The sequence below is a fragment of the Citrus sinensis genome, chromosome 7 (assembly GCF_022201045.2).
Source record: "Citrus sinensis cultivar Valencia sweet orange chromosome 7, DVS_A1.0, whole genome shotgun sequence".
NCBI classification, from domain to species: domain Eukaryota; kingdom Viridiplantae; phylum Streptophyta; class Magnoliopsida; order Sapindales; family Rutaceae; genus Citrus; species Citrus sinensis.
This window is the reverse complement of record NC_068562.1, coordinates 9836440-9850877: the sequence shown is the minus strand read 5'-3', so window position 1 is coordinate 9850877 and position 14438 is coordinate 9836440. Positions and strand designations below refer to the sequence as shown.

At 34.4% G+C, this 14438-nt stretch overlaps 3 protein-coding genes across 3 annotated transcripts; all 3 read left to right on the top strand.

Moving 5' to 3' along the window:
* Window positions 1–2253: 2253 nt before the first annotated feature.
* On the top strand, window positions 2254–3970 carry LOC127898915 (berberine bridge enzyme-like 17). The gene has a single exon (XM_052431416.1). It carries the CDS (start codon window positions 2325–2327, stop codon window positions 3942–3944), a length of 1620 nt encoding a protein of 539 aa, XP_052287376.1. The 5' UTR covers window positions 2254–2324; the 3' UTR covers window positions 3945–3970.
* A 1970-nt stretch (window positions 3971–5940) lies between these two features.
* On the top strand, window positions 5941–6485 carry LOC102629894 (uncharacterized). The gene is made up of 2 exons (XM_006465521.3): window positions 5941–6235; window positions 6346–6485. Exons 1-2 carry the CDS (start codon window positions 5959–5961, stop codon window positions 6405–6407), a joined length of 339 nt encoding a protein of 112 aa, XP_006465584.2. The 5' UTR covers window positions 5941–5958; the 3' UTR covers window positions 6408–6485.
* Window positions 6486–7427: 942 nt separating this feature from the next.
* LOC102625657 (aspartate carbamoyltransferase 2, chloroplastic) lies at window positions 7428–11090 on the top strand. Its single transcript, XM_006465508.4, has 6 exons — window positions 7428–8080; window positions 9166–9753; window positions 9839–9978; window positions 10152–10325; window positions 10471–10707; window positions 10786–11090. The coding sequence occupies exons 2-6, from the start codon at window positions 9195–9197 to the stop codon at window positions 10891–10893; spliced, it is 1218 nt and encodes a 405-aa protein (XP_006465571.2). The 5' UTR covers window positions 7428–8080; window positions 9166–9194; the 3' UTR covers window positions 10894–11090.
* The last annotated feature ends 3348 nt before the right edge of the window (window positions 11091–14438 follow it).

Genomic DNA, 14438 nt, shown 5'->3' with positions numbered 1-14438 from the left:
AAAAATTAAATTTATTATGATTATTAATTTTTATTTTATAATTATAGTATTTTTTATAATAATTATAACTTAAAAATTATAATACTTCAATACTAAATAATATCTTTAATGTGTGATGAGAAAGAAGTTTGTACCTGCCTTAGTTTATCTTAATTGATTTGGTTGTTTTCATTAAATTTTGACTTCTCGGGAAAAATTAAAAATTAGTGTTATTCACTTTATTTTACGGAGTCAACTAAAACTCTGTGTCCAATTTACCCGCCAGCAACTAATCCTAATACACATGTTTTGGACAAGCGCATACTAAAACGATATTTATTCATAGGAATTCAGATTTCCTCTTAACCTAATTTTTTTTAAAAAAAAAAAAGTTGAGAGGAGTTAATGAAATGTGACAAGAAAAAATTAAAATTAAAAATAAAATGGGATAATTATAATTTTATATAAGCAAGAGTTATTTATTTATTTATGGTAATCTCTAAGTTATATTTGTTGTAACTTCAACTAATAAAAATAACATAAAAATAAATAACATACAAGTAGGTGAGGTGAGTCCAATATCTTATTTTAACCTCCTCTTGATGATTGTAAATTACATTAAATATAATTTAAGGTGAGTCTTTTTTTTTTTTTTAAATCATACCCCAAATTTTGGCATTTTTTGCTAAGTCCCTAATGTTTGTTGCAATATAATTAAAGTTATAGGTTTCAAAATTTTAACATATAAACCCTAATTAAATAACAATGATGTTTATTAAATATGTTTATTTATTAAATTACCCTTAAGATAACACAACATTTTAGCGAACTTGTGTGTTAAAATTTTGAAACCCTTACCATTTTTGAGTTTTTGCAAAACAATAAGGACTACAATGTTAAAAACCAAGAAAAATACATCATTAATTTTTGCAACTCCTGCTTTGATCTAAATCTAATTATTGAATCACAAAAAGACAAACATGGGGGCAGGATAGCTGGACCTCTCAAGAAATATCATTTTTACTTTCTAAATTCATTAACGTTTATCCTAACTGGTCCCAAAAAAACACCTCTCACTTCTATCTCTTCAAAAATGGGGAAGAATCAAACTCAACCAAGCATTTAACATCAATAATACTCTATCATAAGCAATGATTTTCAACATATGAATATATGAAAAAACTGATATTCCCTAAACTTTTCTGTTGGCCATGGCAATTGGCAACCAATTTCTTCATAAACTTTTTTAGCCATGGATGGCCATGGCAATTGCAAAGACAAGAGTTTATTTCAAATTCAGTCAATTAAAAATGGCTTTGTTGTTAATGTGAAGAACTTTGATGTAATCAAGGAGGCAAACTTCCGAATTTTTTTTTTGCCCTTTTCTTTTAGTAAATCTTTTCTTTAAGCCATTTACTCTCTAAACGGACAAAACTACTTTGCAACTATCTATATGTTGATGAATTCCAAAAATATATAATGAAAGGTTAATTTCTTGAACAAAGAAATTTTGAAATGTGAAGTAAGACACATGAATCTGAGTCAAAGCTTAAATAAAAATGTGTGCTAAAAAGGAAAATAATCAAAGATATCTAAAATTTAGGAACAGGTTTGGGATAGGAGCCAAAGAAGAAATCTCAACTATTGTATGATTGAGATTTATTGTTTAATTACTTCTTTCACCGAATCATGTAATGGGATAGTTGTCGCGTGTTAATCCTCCAAAACTGAGACTACTGGAGATATCGATAAACTAAATGCAGGAATGGAGGAACTTATAAGGAAGCAAAAATGGCATCCTGAAATTATTAGTGGGTATATATTGGATGGACTTCACAAACAAGTAATTGATGAAATATGATTAACTTTTGAAAGTTCTATTTAATATCGATGCATATGTTCTATTAGTAATGAAGGATAATCTTTAATTCATGTTTCAATAATTTTTCAGTCCTAACGAATAATCGGTACTAGTATTTTTGCTATTTCGAGAGTGATGAAAAGAGATAAATAACAGTAATTCTGTAAATGCATGGGTAAATGAGACAAATTGAAAGTCAAGTATCCACTCCTTATTTAATTTTGAGACAAATGGCTTCGCCTTTATTGGTAATTTTCACATTATATGAACTGTTAGATTTCGTAATAAACTAAATATCCCATACCATAAATGCTTAATCTTAATTTACTAATGGTTCATTAGCAGTTTGTATTTTGCATTGAGTTTCCATGTATCTTCTTTTTTATTAAGCGCAGTGCATATCTAAGAAACCATCCAGCTTAGATTCCTCTTTCATATTATAATTAAATACTTGAAACAAATTAACAAATAGCTAGCATTCAAAATGAAGGCTTCGATTTCTCTTTCACTCGTTATGGTTTCAACCTTTTTTCTTTCAGTTTCTTGTTCAATCCAAGATTCCAATCTTGAATTGTTTCTCAAATGTCTGCTTCATGATCACATTGAGCCCTCTAATCCAATTTCTGAACTAATTTACACCCGAAACAATTCATCTTTCCAATCTGTTCTGAATGCATACATCAAAAACCGCAGGTTCTTAACAGCTTCAACACCAAAACCCCTTGCTATTGTAACGCCCAATCATGAATCCCATGTCCAAGCAACTATAAAATGTTCAAATCAAGCCGGTTTGGAACTCAGAATCCGTAGCGGCGGCCATGATTACGAGGGCCTTTCGTATACATCAACAGTCCCATTTGTTGTTCTTGACATGTTTAATCTCCGAAAAATTGATATTAATATTGCAGACGAGACTGCTTGGGTTCAGGCTGGTGCTACCATTGGAGAATTATACTATCAAATCTCCAACGTAAGCAAGCTCCATGCCTTCCCAGCCGGTGTTTGCCCCACTATGGGCGCCGGCGGGCACATTACCGGTGGCGGTTACGGGAATCTGATGAGGAAATACGGCCTGTCTTCGGACAATGTCGTCGATGCACAGCTTGTTGATGTTGAAGGAAGAATCCTGAACAGAGAATCCATGGGAGAGGATTTGTTTTGGGCCATCAGAGGAGGCGGCGGAGAGAGTTTTGGAGTCATATTAGCTTGGAAAATCAAGCTCGTCTCTGTTCCAGAGAACGTTACCGTTTTCAATGTTGGTAAAACAACCGATCAGGCAACTTCTCAGGGTGCAACAGATGTTATATACAAATGGCAACAGGTTGCTCCCAAGCTTCCTGAAGAGCTTTTCATCAGGGCAATGCCTAAGGTTGTTAACGGAAGCCGGCCCTTGGAGAAGACAGTTATGGTTTCTTTCATTGGTATGTTTCTCGGACAAATAAGTAGTCTAATTCCATTGATGAATCAACAATTTCCGGAATTGGGATTACGGGCAGAAGATTGCCATGAGATGAGTTGGGTTGAATCAACACTTTTTTGGGATCAATATCGGATTGGAACATCCATAAAAGTTTTACTCAACAGATCAACAGATGTAAAATTCTCCTCCAAAAACAAATCTGATTATGTGAAAAACGTGATTCCAAAGAAGGCTTTGGAAGAAATATGGACAAAGATGATTAATTTTGGGAACATGTGGATGCAATGGAATCCTTATGGGGGAAGAATGAGTGAGATTTCAGAATCCGAAACTGCATTTCCTCATAGAGCTGGAAATTTATTCAAGATTCAGTATTGTGCATTGTGGGAAGAAGAAGGGATTAATTCAACTAATCTTTACACAAGTAAGATCAGAGACTTTTATGCTTCAATGGCTCCTTATGTATCAAATAGTCCGAGAGAGGCATTTCTTAACTACAGAGATCTTGATATTGGCAACAGTTATCCAAGCCATAAAACAAGCTTATTAAGGGATGCTGACGTTTATGGGGCTAAGTATTTCAAAGGCAATTACAAGAGGTTAGTTGAAGTGAAAACCAAGGTCGACCCTTTCAATTTCTTCAAGAATGAACAAAGTATTCCACCAGGCCTAGTCAACTTTTGATGATAGAATCAGAAAGTGTAACAATGTAAGGGAAGATATCAGCAAGAATGGATCTTACTTTAGTAAGAAAATAAAAATTAATGAATATTTTATTTCTTGGTAAATGGCAAGAAATCTATGACTTTTTTTTTTGGGGGTAAGAAATCTATCTTGATTTTTAAATTATTAATGTCTTATGTTATTGATGAAAAGTTTGAAAACAATAATGTTTTTTAATGTGTGAAAAAAATAATGTTTTCTAATGTGTCCTAAAACATGAATTATAATTTATAAAAGAATGGATTTTCTCAAACTAAATTTTTTATGTTAAATGATGTTGTTAAGTAAATAAAAGCACCAGGTCGGTCATGCTACTATTTCCACCCCGGCATGAATCACCTCAGCCAAATGGTACGAGCAGAACAGGGGCAACATGAGCCGAGCCGAGACGAATACTGACCAGAGGTATATACCGAGCCGGTACTCGTACCCCAAAAAGCGGAAACACGATCTCACAGAATCGCGGTAGTTGCGCTTTCCCAGAACCGTTGCGGGAGATGCGAGATCCCACGTTTGCCCATGATGCAGCAGTTAGAGTCCCATGAGGGGCTGCCACTACCCGAAAAAGGTGGGATGAAGGGAAAACAGGAACGTGGGGACAGCGGCTATAAAAGAAGAAGAAATCGACGAAGAAGGGGACAGAAAAACTGGAGAGAGGGAAAACGCTACCAAATTGCAACCAGGCCATTTCCTTACAAATTTCTAACAAACATCTTAAATCCAAATTACACTGTTTTCCCGTAAACACCTTGTGCTAACTTAGGCATCGGAGAGTTTACGCCGGCAAAACCACCGGCGTCTCTGATCCATTTTCGGTGAACGCAGGTCTAGTGAGAGAAAGGAGGGTGATTCCAGCTTTAGCGGTTCGTGCAGCAGTCGATAACTTAAACGTTGGTGAAAGAATCTGGTCGGTCTAAGGACGAGCAGATTTCGGCATCAACAGATGTGTTAATTTTATACGCATGAATTTCGTATCACTCAATCCAATAGTTTATTCAAAGTTTTTCTTTTAAAAATAAAAGGGCATCCAAGACATCATTTAATAATAAATCTATGGATGAAAAATTAAATTGTCATTTGAAGCTAAAAATTTAAGGAACGCACTCAACGTATACGCGTAATTTTAGTAATAAATACATCTTGATTAATAAATTTGATTTAAATTCTTTAAATGCTACATATTGCACTTAATTTATCAGTTTTAATTCTTTAAATAGTATAATAGACATCTTTTTATCCCAAATTTGATCTCAAAATGATATGTTATTCATTAAATGGTTGATAATTCTATACAAAATTCAAATAAATTAATTGTATTATCTCACCAACTAATTGATGAATATCAAATTATTTGATATAGTTTTTTGGGAAAAAATGGGAATGTGTAACACTACTTATTAATAAAATACCTTCAAGTGGTACTTAACACAAGGTTACAAACATTTTAGAAACTTAAAATCAATAGAGATTCCGGTATTAGTAATTAAACAGCCATTAACTGGTAAAATCACTTAGATTGTTTTCTTAATAAAATAAATAATTGAGATTTGAATGAACGAGTATCTGCTAATCAGAGAAGGAAAAGTATGAGACTAACACAAGGCCAAAGTAGAACCAATATATAATTTCCATGAAAACGAGATGCCTGCTTTGCATTTTTTTAGAAACAAATTACATGCTGTTGTGCCAGGCCAATTGAATAAAAAATTGAAAGGCCCGACACGATGCAGTAGGCCTGGCCCATTTACAAACTCAAGGGGCCACAAACATTAACACCATGACTCCATATTTAGAACATCATAAATTGAAATTACATTTACTTATTGCAATTGTATTTTTAGCCTCAAAATAGAGTCCACCAATAAATAATCACCGACTCACACTCGAGCCCTATTTGATAATATGTTCTTGTTCTATAAATTGAACCTCTCCCAAAATTAAAAATCACTAGAAATTATCTAATTAGACAGCAGCAATGGAAGGAAAAGGAATCACTGGTCTTCGGCTTCTGATAACATCAATGGTGGTGTTGTTTCTGCTGCTGCTGCCTGCCGCAGCTGAAGGGCACGGTCAGCATCATATTAAGCTCGACACTTGCTTGGCGAATTGCTACCCAAAATGCAACGTCCCTCGGCCACTTTGGTGTGCCACATTGTGCATTGGCAAATGCAAGAACTTAAAATCAATCCCTGATAATCTCTGCAATTGCACTTACACTTGTTCAAAGTTTAAGTGTGCTGAAATTGGCTCGGGTATAAACAAATAATTATGATCCTTAAATTTGCAAGCATCTTTTATATACTTTAATTTATGGACTCTACTTTTTTTTTTTTTCTTCATATATGTTTCTTTGCTGTTGCAGATCCGGAGGCTGTGAAGAAGTGTGTGAAAGGCTGCTCCAAGCTGTGCAACATGAAAATTTAGTCATATAATAAGTTTGATTAAAAAAAAATGTAATGAGATGTTACCATAATCAATAAATTATGTCATTTCCTTGCTGCATATTGTGGTTCATAGTTTGTCCGAGTTTTATATGTTATTTAAAATTCATATCAAAATATAAAAAATACAACCACAAAAAAAAAAAAATGAAGACGCATCATCAATTTTTTAACATCAAATGTTGATGACAAGAGAAGTGCGGTGAGAATTTTTTAAAGAAATTCATATTTTAAGACTATTAACAACATAATTAGACTTTTTTGGAGTGTGCAATTATATATATATATATATATATATATATATATATATATATATATATATATATATAATCCATAGGTTCTATGTTATTTCAATTTCAATGCAAAATTTATAAAGAGAAAAAAGTATCAGAGAGCATATCAATTCTTTAACAAAAAGAAAAAAATATATTAGAAAACACATCAATTCTTTAACATTAATTTTACATTAAAATTTATTGAAATGAATTCTTACTTCAACACCATTAACAACATGTGATCACATTCCCGATCTGATAAACTAAACATATACTTTTAACGCTAACATGAGCTCATAAGCATCTATAGCTTATAGTTTGATTTGATTTGATTTGATTTTTTTTAATTAATGTCTATATGATTTTGTAACATTTGCTATCATAATGAGACTGATTAGGCTGAAGTTCGAATTGAAATCAAATCTCGTCATACTAAAATTTTGAAAAAGGAAAAAAAATTAGACTAAGGAAATGATAAAGGTCAAAAGTAATTAACTTTTTCAAAATCACTATAGCCATAATAGGTAGATGCTATTTTTTGGGCCTCAAAACAGTGTTGTGGTTCAGCCCAATAGGCCGAAGAATCCTTCATTGCACAAAATGCCAATGTTAAAAATATTAACGAAATTAAAACTCAAATATTAAAAAAGGAGATACTAGAGATCCGATCCGAAGTGAACCCGACTCGACCCTGAAATAATTTTGACGGAATTGGATTACTAGTCCAATCCGATCGGTGGAATTTATCGGATCCGAAGGGATTCAGATCGGAGCGAATTGAACCCGATCCGATCTTAAAATCCGATCGAATTGGTAAATTGGTATGAAAAAATAAAAAGAAAGTGAAAAATAATTAACAAACAAAACCTAATTGCTAAATTTGCACGTGCATCGCAGCAAACAGCGGCAGCATCACACGACACATACCGACACACGCACGGCAACACATCGTAGACGGCACGGCAGCACATCGTTGGCGGCGTGGCAGCATCGTGGCCCTCTTTTCACACACACAGATAGGAAACGGCAGGCACGGTAGACGCAGTCACAACGGAACCGGGCGAGGCCATCGCGAGTCCGTGACGCGCCGCCGTGATCCGACGCAGCCCGACTGCCATCCTCTCTCATCCAAACCCGAACTGATCCTACTCAACCCGAATTATAGACTCGATCCGATCCGAATCCTAATACGATCCGATTGTATATAAGATTCGGGTTAACATAGGGTGTTTTTCAACCCGATTAATCCGAAATTCAATCGGATGAATCCGAACCCGATCCGAACTCGATCGCCTCTATAAGAGACTGCCTATATGCTTTTGCCGCTTAGTTGCTAAGCAACCAGTGAAGAAAAACAAAGCTGCTTTGGTTCTTTTTGGAGGTCAGTTTTCGCCACCTTTTCTCTTTAAAATCGCATCTGGGTTTGCATGTTTATCCATTTTTGTTATATTATTTTCTGTTTTTATTTGATGAGTTTGAGGCTGCCTTGAAGTTTCTTTTTTCATGCAATTTATTTTTTGAATTGTTTGTATTGATAGCTTTTGATTGAAGCATCGATATTTGAATGCTAAGAGAAGTTACAGTGGCATATTTCCTGTTTGGGTTTCGTTAAAAAGAACAAAAAGGGAAAAAAGAAACTCATTGTTTGCTTAAAGTTGCTTGCCCTGTTATGTCTTTTTTTGTTTTGTTTTTTAGCTGTATTTGGTATGTGACAGCGTGAGCAATGATATAGGAAATTGTATATCTTTTTGGCTCATATATCTATTTCCAGGGTCTTTATATTGGTTGAATGATAAAGTATTTTGCTATGTTAATGAATGAAAGGACTCATGGCTTAATTGTGGCTTTAACTTTTTTTGTGATACTGTTTTTTCTTTTACATTGATATAACATGAGCTTTATCTTAAAATTCCTTTTATTTACTAACTTTAAAGGAAATGAGATGGATATTAGGCATGGTTAACTAAATCTTGGAGGAATACAATATAATGAAAATCTGGAAGTTGTGCTCGCTAGCCTAGCATGTAGTTACGGTTTTGAAATTAATGGATTTGAATATCTTTCTTGTTTGCAAAAGAGATGGCCTACAATCTCACTTGATTCCAATTATATGGCCGAGTCCATTGCTGCCAAGTGCAGCCTGATGGCTACTCTGATATGCTTTTGTATGTAACTTTTCATTTGGTCTCATAACTTTCTTGTGTGCATTCACAAAATGTGTGGTAGTGTCGGTTAGAGTTTTTGATATGGAGTTGAACAAGATTGGTTGTTAGTCCTTAGTTCTATTTCAAGAATATGAGTTCATTTCCGTCCTATCCCAATAATTTGCTGACAAACACCTCTTAACACTATATCAAATTTTTTTCTTTTGAATCTTTATATAGGGAATTGTAAACTTAGCATGCTAAGTTGTTTTAGTTACTTCCTTTTTTTCAATTTTGATATTGTTGTTATTCCTTTTCATAGGAGGGTCAAAGCAATTTGAAAACAACTCAATGGCTTCATCGTCGTGCTCTACATGTATGATGAATAAGAGCTCATTTGCTCCAAGAGTGATAAATTGCAAAAAAGAGTTGATGTTTAGTTATTCAAGTCTTGTGGATAAATTACCAGTTCATAGAAATTCATTTTCTCTATCTGCTGACTTTTCAAAATCAAGATTGTTGTTATCCCATGAAAAATCAGTGAAATGGAAGCAGACCCAGCAGTTGCCTTTAAGGAATTCAATCCAGTGCTGGGCAGTAGAAACTCAAAGTACCCCCTCATTTACCATCGGGAAGAAGTTTCAACTTGATGACGTGATTGAAGCACAACAGTTTGATAGAGACATTCTTAATGCTATATTTGAAGTTGCGCGTGAAATGGAGAAGATAGAAAAGAATTCACCTGGAAGCCAAATTCTTAAAGGTTACCTAATGGCTACTCTGTTTTATGAGCCCTCTACTAGAACTAGGCTTTCATTTGAGTCTGCTATGAAGCGGTTAGGTGGGGAAGTTTTGACTACAGAAAATGCTAGGGAATTTTCATCTGCAGCAAAGGGGGAGACACTGGAAGGTAAATATCATTTTGATCATTCATCCAGGATTCCCTTAAGTAGTTTCCTTGTAATGTGGTTCTGATATAGTTGCTTGATTTGCAGACACTATAAGGACTGTTGAGGGGTACTCTGATATAATAGTTATGCGGCATTTTGAAAGCGGAGCTGCCAGAAGAGCTGCAACAACAGCTGTCATTCCTGTCATAAATGCTGGAGATGGTCCTGGACAGCATCCAACTCAGGTATGCACTGAGTTTTCCTTAATGCATCTGTTTGGGAGATGTTATAGTTTTCCTTTGGTACATAAATAAAATGTAGCATTCTATTCCTGATGTCTTAGAGTTTTCCTTATGTTGATTTCTATTCGGGAGTAAACTGAGTCAAAGCTCTGCTCTTGCTTTTACACTCAACACAGGCTCTTTTAGATGTCTATACTATTGAAAGAGAAATAGGCAAGCTGGATGGCATTAAAGTTGGGCTTGTGGGAGATCTAGCTAATGGAAGAACAGTCCGCTCGCTTGCTTACTTGCTTGCCAAATACCAAGATGTGAAGATCTACTTTGTCTCTCCTGGTGTAGTAAAAATGAAGGTAGTGTATTGATTAACCAATTGGGCTTCTCTGACGTGATTTGGAAATAAATTGACATGGATCAGTTAGATATTGGGTATGACACGTTAGAACTTGAATCAGAAATCTGTAAGTTTGGTTGCTCAATTTATTTTGCCCATCTCAGGATGATATCAAAGACTATCTTACATCACAAGGTGTAGAATGGGAAGAAAGTGCAGACTTAATGGAAGTGGCTTCGAAATGTGACGTGGTGTATCAAACTCGCATACAGCGGGAACGCTTTGGAGAGAGAACTGACCTTTACGAAGAAGCTCGAGGCAAGTACATTGTGGATCAGAATGTATTACAAGTGATGGAGAAGCACGCTGTGGTGTTGCACCCTCTCCCAAGGCTTGATGAGGTAAGCAACCATTGTTTGTCACGAATGCTGGTGTGGCCCTTCTCATGTTTTCTCTAATATGGCTTCTTATGCTAACAGATAACAGTAGACGTTGATGCTGATCCTAGGGCTGCCTATTTTAGACAAGCAAAGAATGGTCTGTATATTCGGATGGCTCTCTTGAAACTATTGCTTGTTGGGTGGTGACAAATGCCTTGCCAACACTTCGAAATTTTGAAGCATTTGTTTTTGCTCAAGTTTTTTTTTTCTTTTCCTTGTTAACATTTTCTTACAACTGGGAGAATATTGTGTTTGATGTTATTTTTTTCTCAGAGGCTTAAATTTGTAAGAGATTTTTTATATTTCTTATATTCTCTGGCCAACAAAGGTCAAATTATGTCTTCGATACCCTCATTTTCAACATTTACGCTTTGGTATTGTTGTAGCATTGTCAGCCAGCTGAATGTCAATATTATATCATCTGCTCTAACATCTCATCATTTAAGGGGCGAGAGAATATTCACCGTTATCTAATAAAGAAGCAATAAGGCATTGAACTCATTTCATGCAAAACCATTATTCCAGGGATTTCTAACTATCCCGAGAGTGAATAAAAGAACATGATTTTGATAGCAATCGTAAATAACGAACTTTATTGTTTGAAATTAAACATGTATCGTTAATTAAGTGAATTTTTATATAGTTATATTTATCAATCTGTTATTATGTTTATATAGGCTAATCCAATTTAATAGAACTGGATATCAACTTTACGTTTTACTTTCTTATCTAACATTAAGCCAACTATTGTATATGTAATATGATTGTATTAGTTGTGATCAAGATATGATTTTGTTTTCTTTTTTAATTTAATATTATATAAAATCCAATCAAAATAAAATATAATAAAATTCTTTTAAATATACAATCAATCTGACATATCAAAGTTCATTCAATGTAATTCACCGAAATCCAATAGAATGATAAACTGTCTTATTATGAGGAGATTCAAACTCTCTACTTTATAGTTGAAAGAGAGAAGATGCTAACTGACCCAACCGAGGGGTTGTTGGTGATTAAGATAAATATTTAAATGTGCTTATTTTCTTTCTTAATAATTCTTTAAAACTTGGACTTACATGAAAAAATAGTGATAATCAAAAGACACATGAAGCATTTTCAAAAGTTTTGGGAACGTGTCTGCAACTTTTAGAATCTGCCGAAAACATAAATATGGCGTGTTTCCAATTTAGATCTCATTGTCCATGAAACCGAGTACTTAATAATCAATGGAAATGGAAGAACCTTTTCTTGATACCTCTAGAGTAGATACGAATCAACTTGCTATAAGGGAACGTCCGAAACGATCAACATGCGAAAAGCTCACAAGCAAAGCTTCGGCTTTGCTGCTTTCCAATGAATCCTTTTGTGGGATTCACTCTGCAAAAAGTGTTTCTACAAAAAGCACGGTGGATTTTAGACTACATCTTCCCCATGTTCACTACTCAATACAAATTTGAGCTAGAAAATAACCTGTAAAACGACAAGTACTCCAACTATGCATCCAGCTGGTAGGTCGTGGCTGAATGCATGAAAGCTGAACCCACGTCATAGGTTGAAAATGGGGAACATGCACTTAACAATCCACCATGTCTTCTGCAACAATCTTTGCTACTGAGTGAATCTGACAACGAATACTTCTAAAAACATGATCACAAATATTATCATATCCAAAAGACGCACAAGCCAGTGTAATCACTCCTAATATCAAGCAATGAAATCATCTATTATTATGTTAGTGGTAGTGTTTGTAAGTGTGACGAACTAATTAAAAGTGTTTGGGATGAGAGTAAATGAAAGGAAATATTCATTTGTATCCAAGTAACTAAAAGAAATCAGTAAAATAGAGCCACCCAATGATCGTTTGATGTATACGACGTCGCGCAATATATTAAAATTTAAATTTTCTTACCGTGAGAAGTAATTATATAACTATGTTTAGTTATATAATAACCATTCTTTACAATTTCTTACAATATTTCATTTCAACTATTGACTTCAATAACTTATACAAAGAGATTCATCAGTGATTTACAAATGAAAAAAAAATAATGATCGCAAATAAAAAATTCATTAATCTATAATTACTACGATTTCTTACCATGTACGCAATTATGCGTGTTACAATGACAATGATTCTTACTACCTGCATACTTGGGGTTTTCTGATGCATTAATTGTGGGTTGAATACAGGAAAATTCTAAGATTGCCCCGAACAATTATAATAGTAAAGAGAAATTTCTTAATCAGATACAAATCCCCGTAGCCATAATGAAATTGGAATTACCAGTCCTTCGTTGACACCATAAATTTACTTTTAGAATCTCTAAGGGCCTTTCGTATGTGTTAGCCTAGTCGTTTCTTTTTATCCCTTAATGGGCTTTGGGCTTGTTTATTCACAATGTCCAATGGATTACGCCCTTTTCAAGGGTCGGGTCAGTCAGGATACCATTAAAATTCATTATTTTTTTTTTTCGGGAACAAGATCTTTGGTAGTGTGTACTGTATAGAGCTTTCATTTTTGAGACGACAAGAATTGATGACAGGCGCATAGCAAGCATTTATTATTATTATTGTGCTAGAATATTCATGAAATGTGAGAAGCCCGAATTACAGTTAATTTTTGCATGTAGATGACTAGTGAGTTGCGGAGTTAACAGTGGAGGCCGATAAAGTTGCTGGGTTTCAATCATTAACTAATATAATAATCACAATTATTTAACAAAGTAAATACAATATAAATTATTGTTACAAGCTTTTAGCCGCCTGCTCCCACCAACAAAAAGTTGAAAAAGACTTGAGGGAATTGGTCGTAAGCTTATTTGTCATAAGCTATTGTTACTGGTAGCAGAATTAATAACAGGTATAATAATATCTGACCTGTTTCTATGTACGCAGGAACTTCTGGAGAAGAAGCATTACGAGAAGAGATCCTGGTCGTGGTAGAGTTAGTTGAAGAGAGATCTTGATCGTGATCGAGAGGGTAACCAGAATCTCGCATCAACAGGTTGAATACAGGAAAATTCTAAGATTGCCCCGAACAATTATAATAGTAAAGAGAAATTTCTTAATCAGATACAAATCCCCGTAGCCATAATGAAATTGGAATTACCAGTCCTTCGTTGACACAATAAATTTACTTTTAAAATCTCTAAGGGCCTTTCGTATGTGTTAGCCTAGTCGGTCCTTTGTATCCCTTAATGGGCTTTGGGCTTATTTATTCACAATGTCCAATGGATTACGCCCTTTTCAAGGGTCAGGTCAGTGGGACCATAAAAATTCATTAAATTTTTTCGGGAACAAGATCTTTCGTAGTGTGTGCTGTATAGAGCTTTCATTTTTGAGACGACAAGAATTGGTGACAGGCGCATAGCAAGCATTTATTATTATTAGTGTGCTAGAATATTCATGAAATGTGACAAGCCCGAATTACAGTTAATTTTTGCATGTAGATGACTAGTGAGTTGCGGAGTTAAACAGCGGAGGCCGATAAAGTTGCTGGGTTTCAATCATTAACTAATATAATAATCACAATTATTTAACAATGTAAATACAATATAAATTATTGTTACAAGCTTTTAGCCGCCTGCTCCCACCAACAAAAAGTTGAAAAAGACTTGAGGGAATTGGTCGTAAGCTTATTTGTCATAAGCTATTGTTACTGGTAGCAGAATTAATAACAGGTATAAAAA

Excerpts from the sequence above, each read along its gene's own strand:
- LOC102625657 (XM_006465508.4), top strand. The coding sequence starts at position 9,195 with ATGGCTTCATCGTCGTGCTCTACATGTATGATGAATAAGAGCTCATTT. Across the intron at positions 10,326-10,470 it reads CTGGTGTAGTAAAAATGAAG|GATGATATCAAAGACTATCT; the intron begins GTAGTGTATTGA and ends TGCCCATCTCAG. Across the intron at positions 10,708-10,785 it reads CTCTCCCAAGGCTTGATGAG|ATAACAGTAGACGTTGATGC; the intron begins GTAAGCAACCAT and ends TTATGCTAACAG.
- LOC127898915 (XM_052431416.1), top strand. The coding sequence starts at position 2,325 with ATGAAGGCTTCGATTTCTCTTTCACTCGTTATGGTTTCAACCTTTTTT.
- LOC102629894 (XM_006465521.3), top strand. The coding sequence starts at position 5,959 with ATGGAAGGAAAAGGAATCACTGGTCTTCGGCTTCTGATAACATCAATG. Across the intron at positions 6,236-6,345 it reads GTGTGCTGAAATTGGCTCGG|ATCCGGAGGCTGTGAAGAAG; the intron begins GTATAAACAAAT and ends TTGCTGTTGCAG.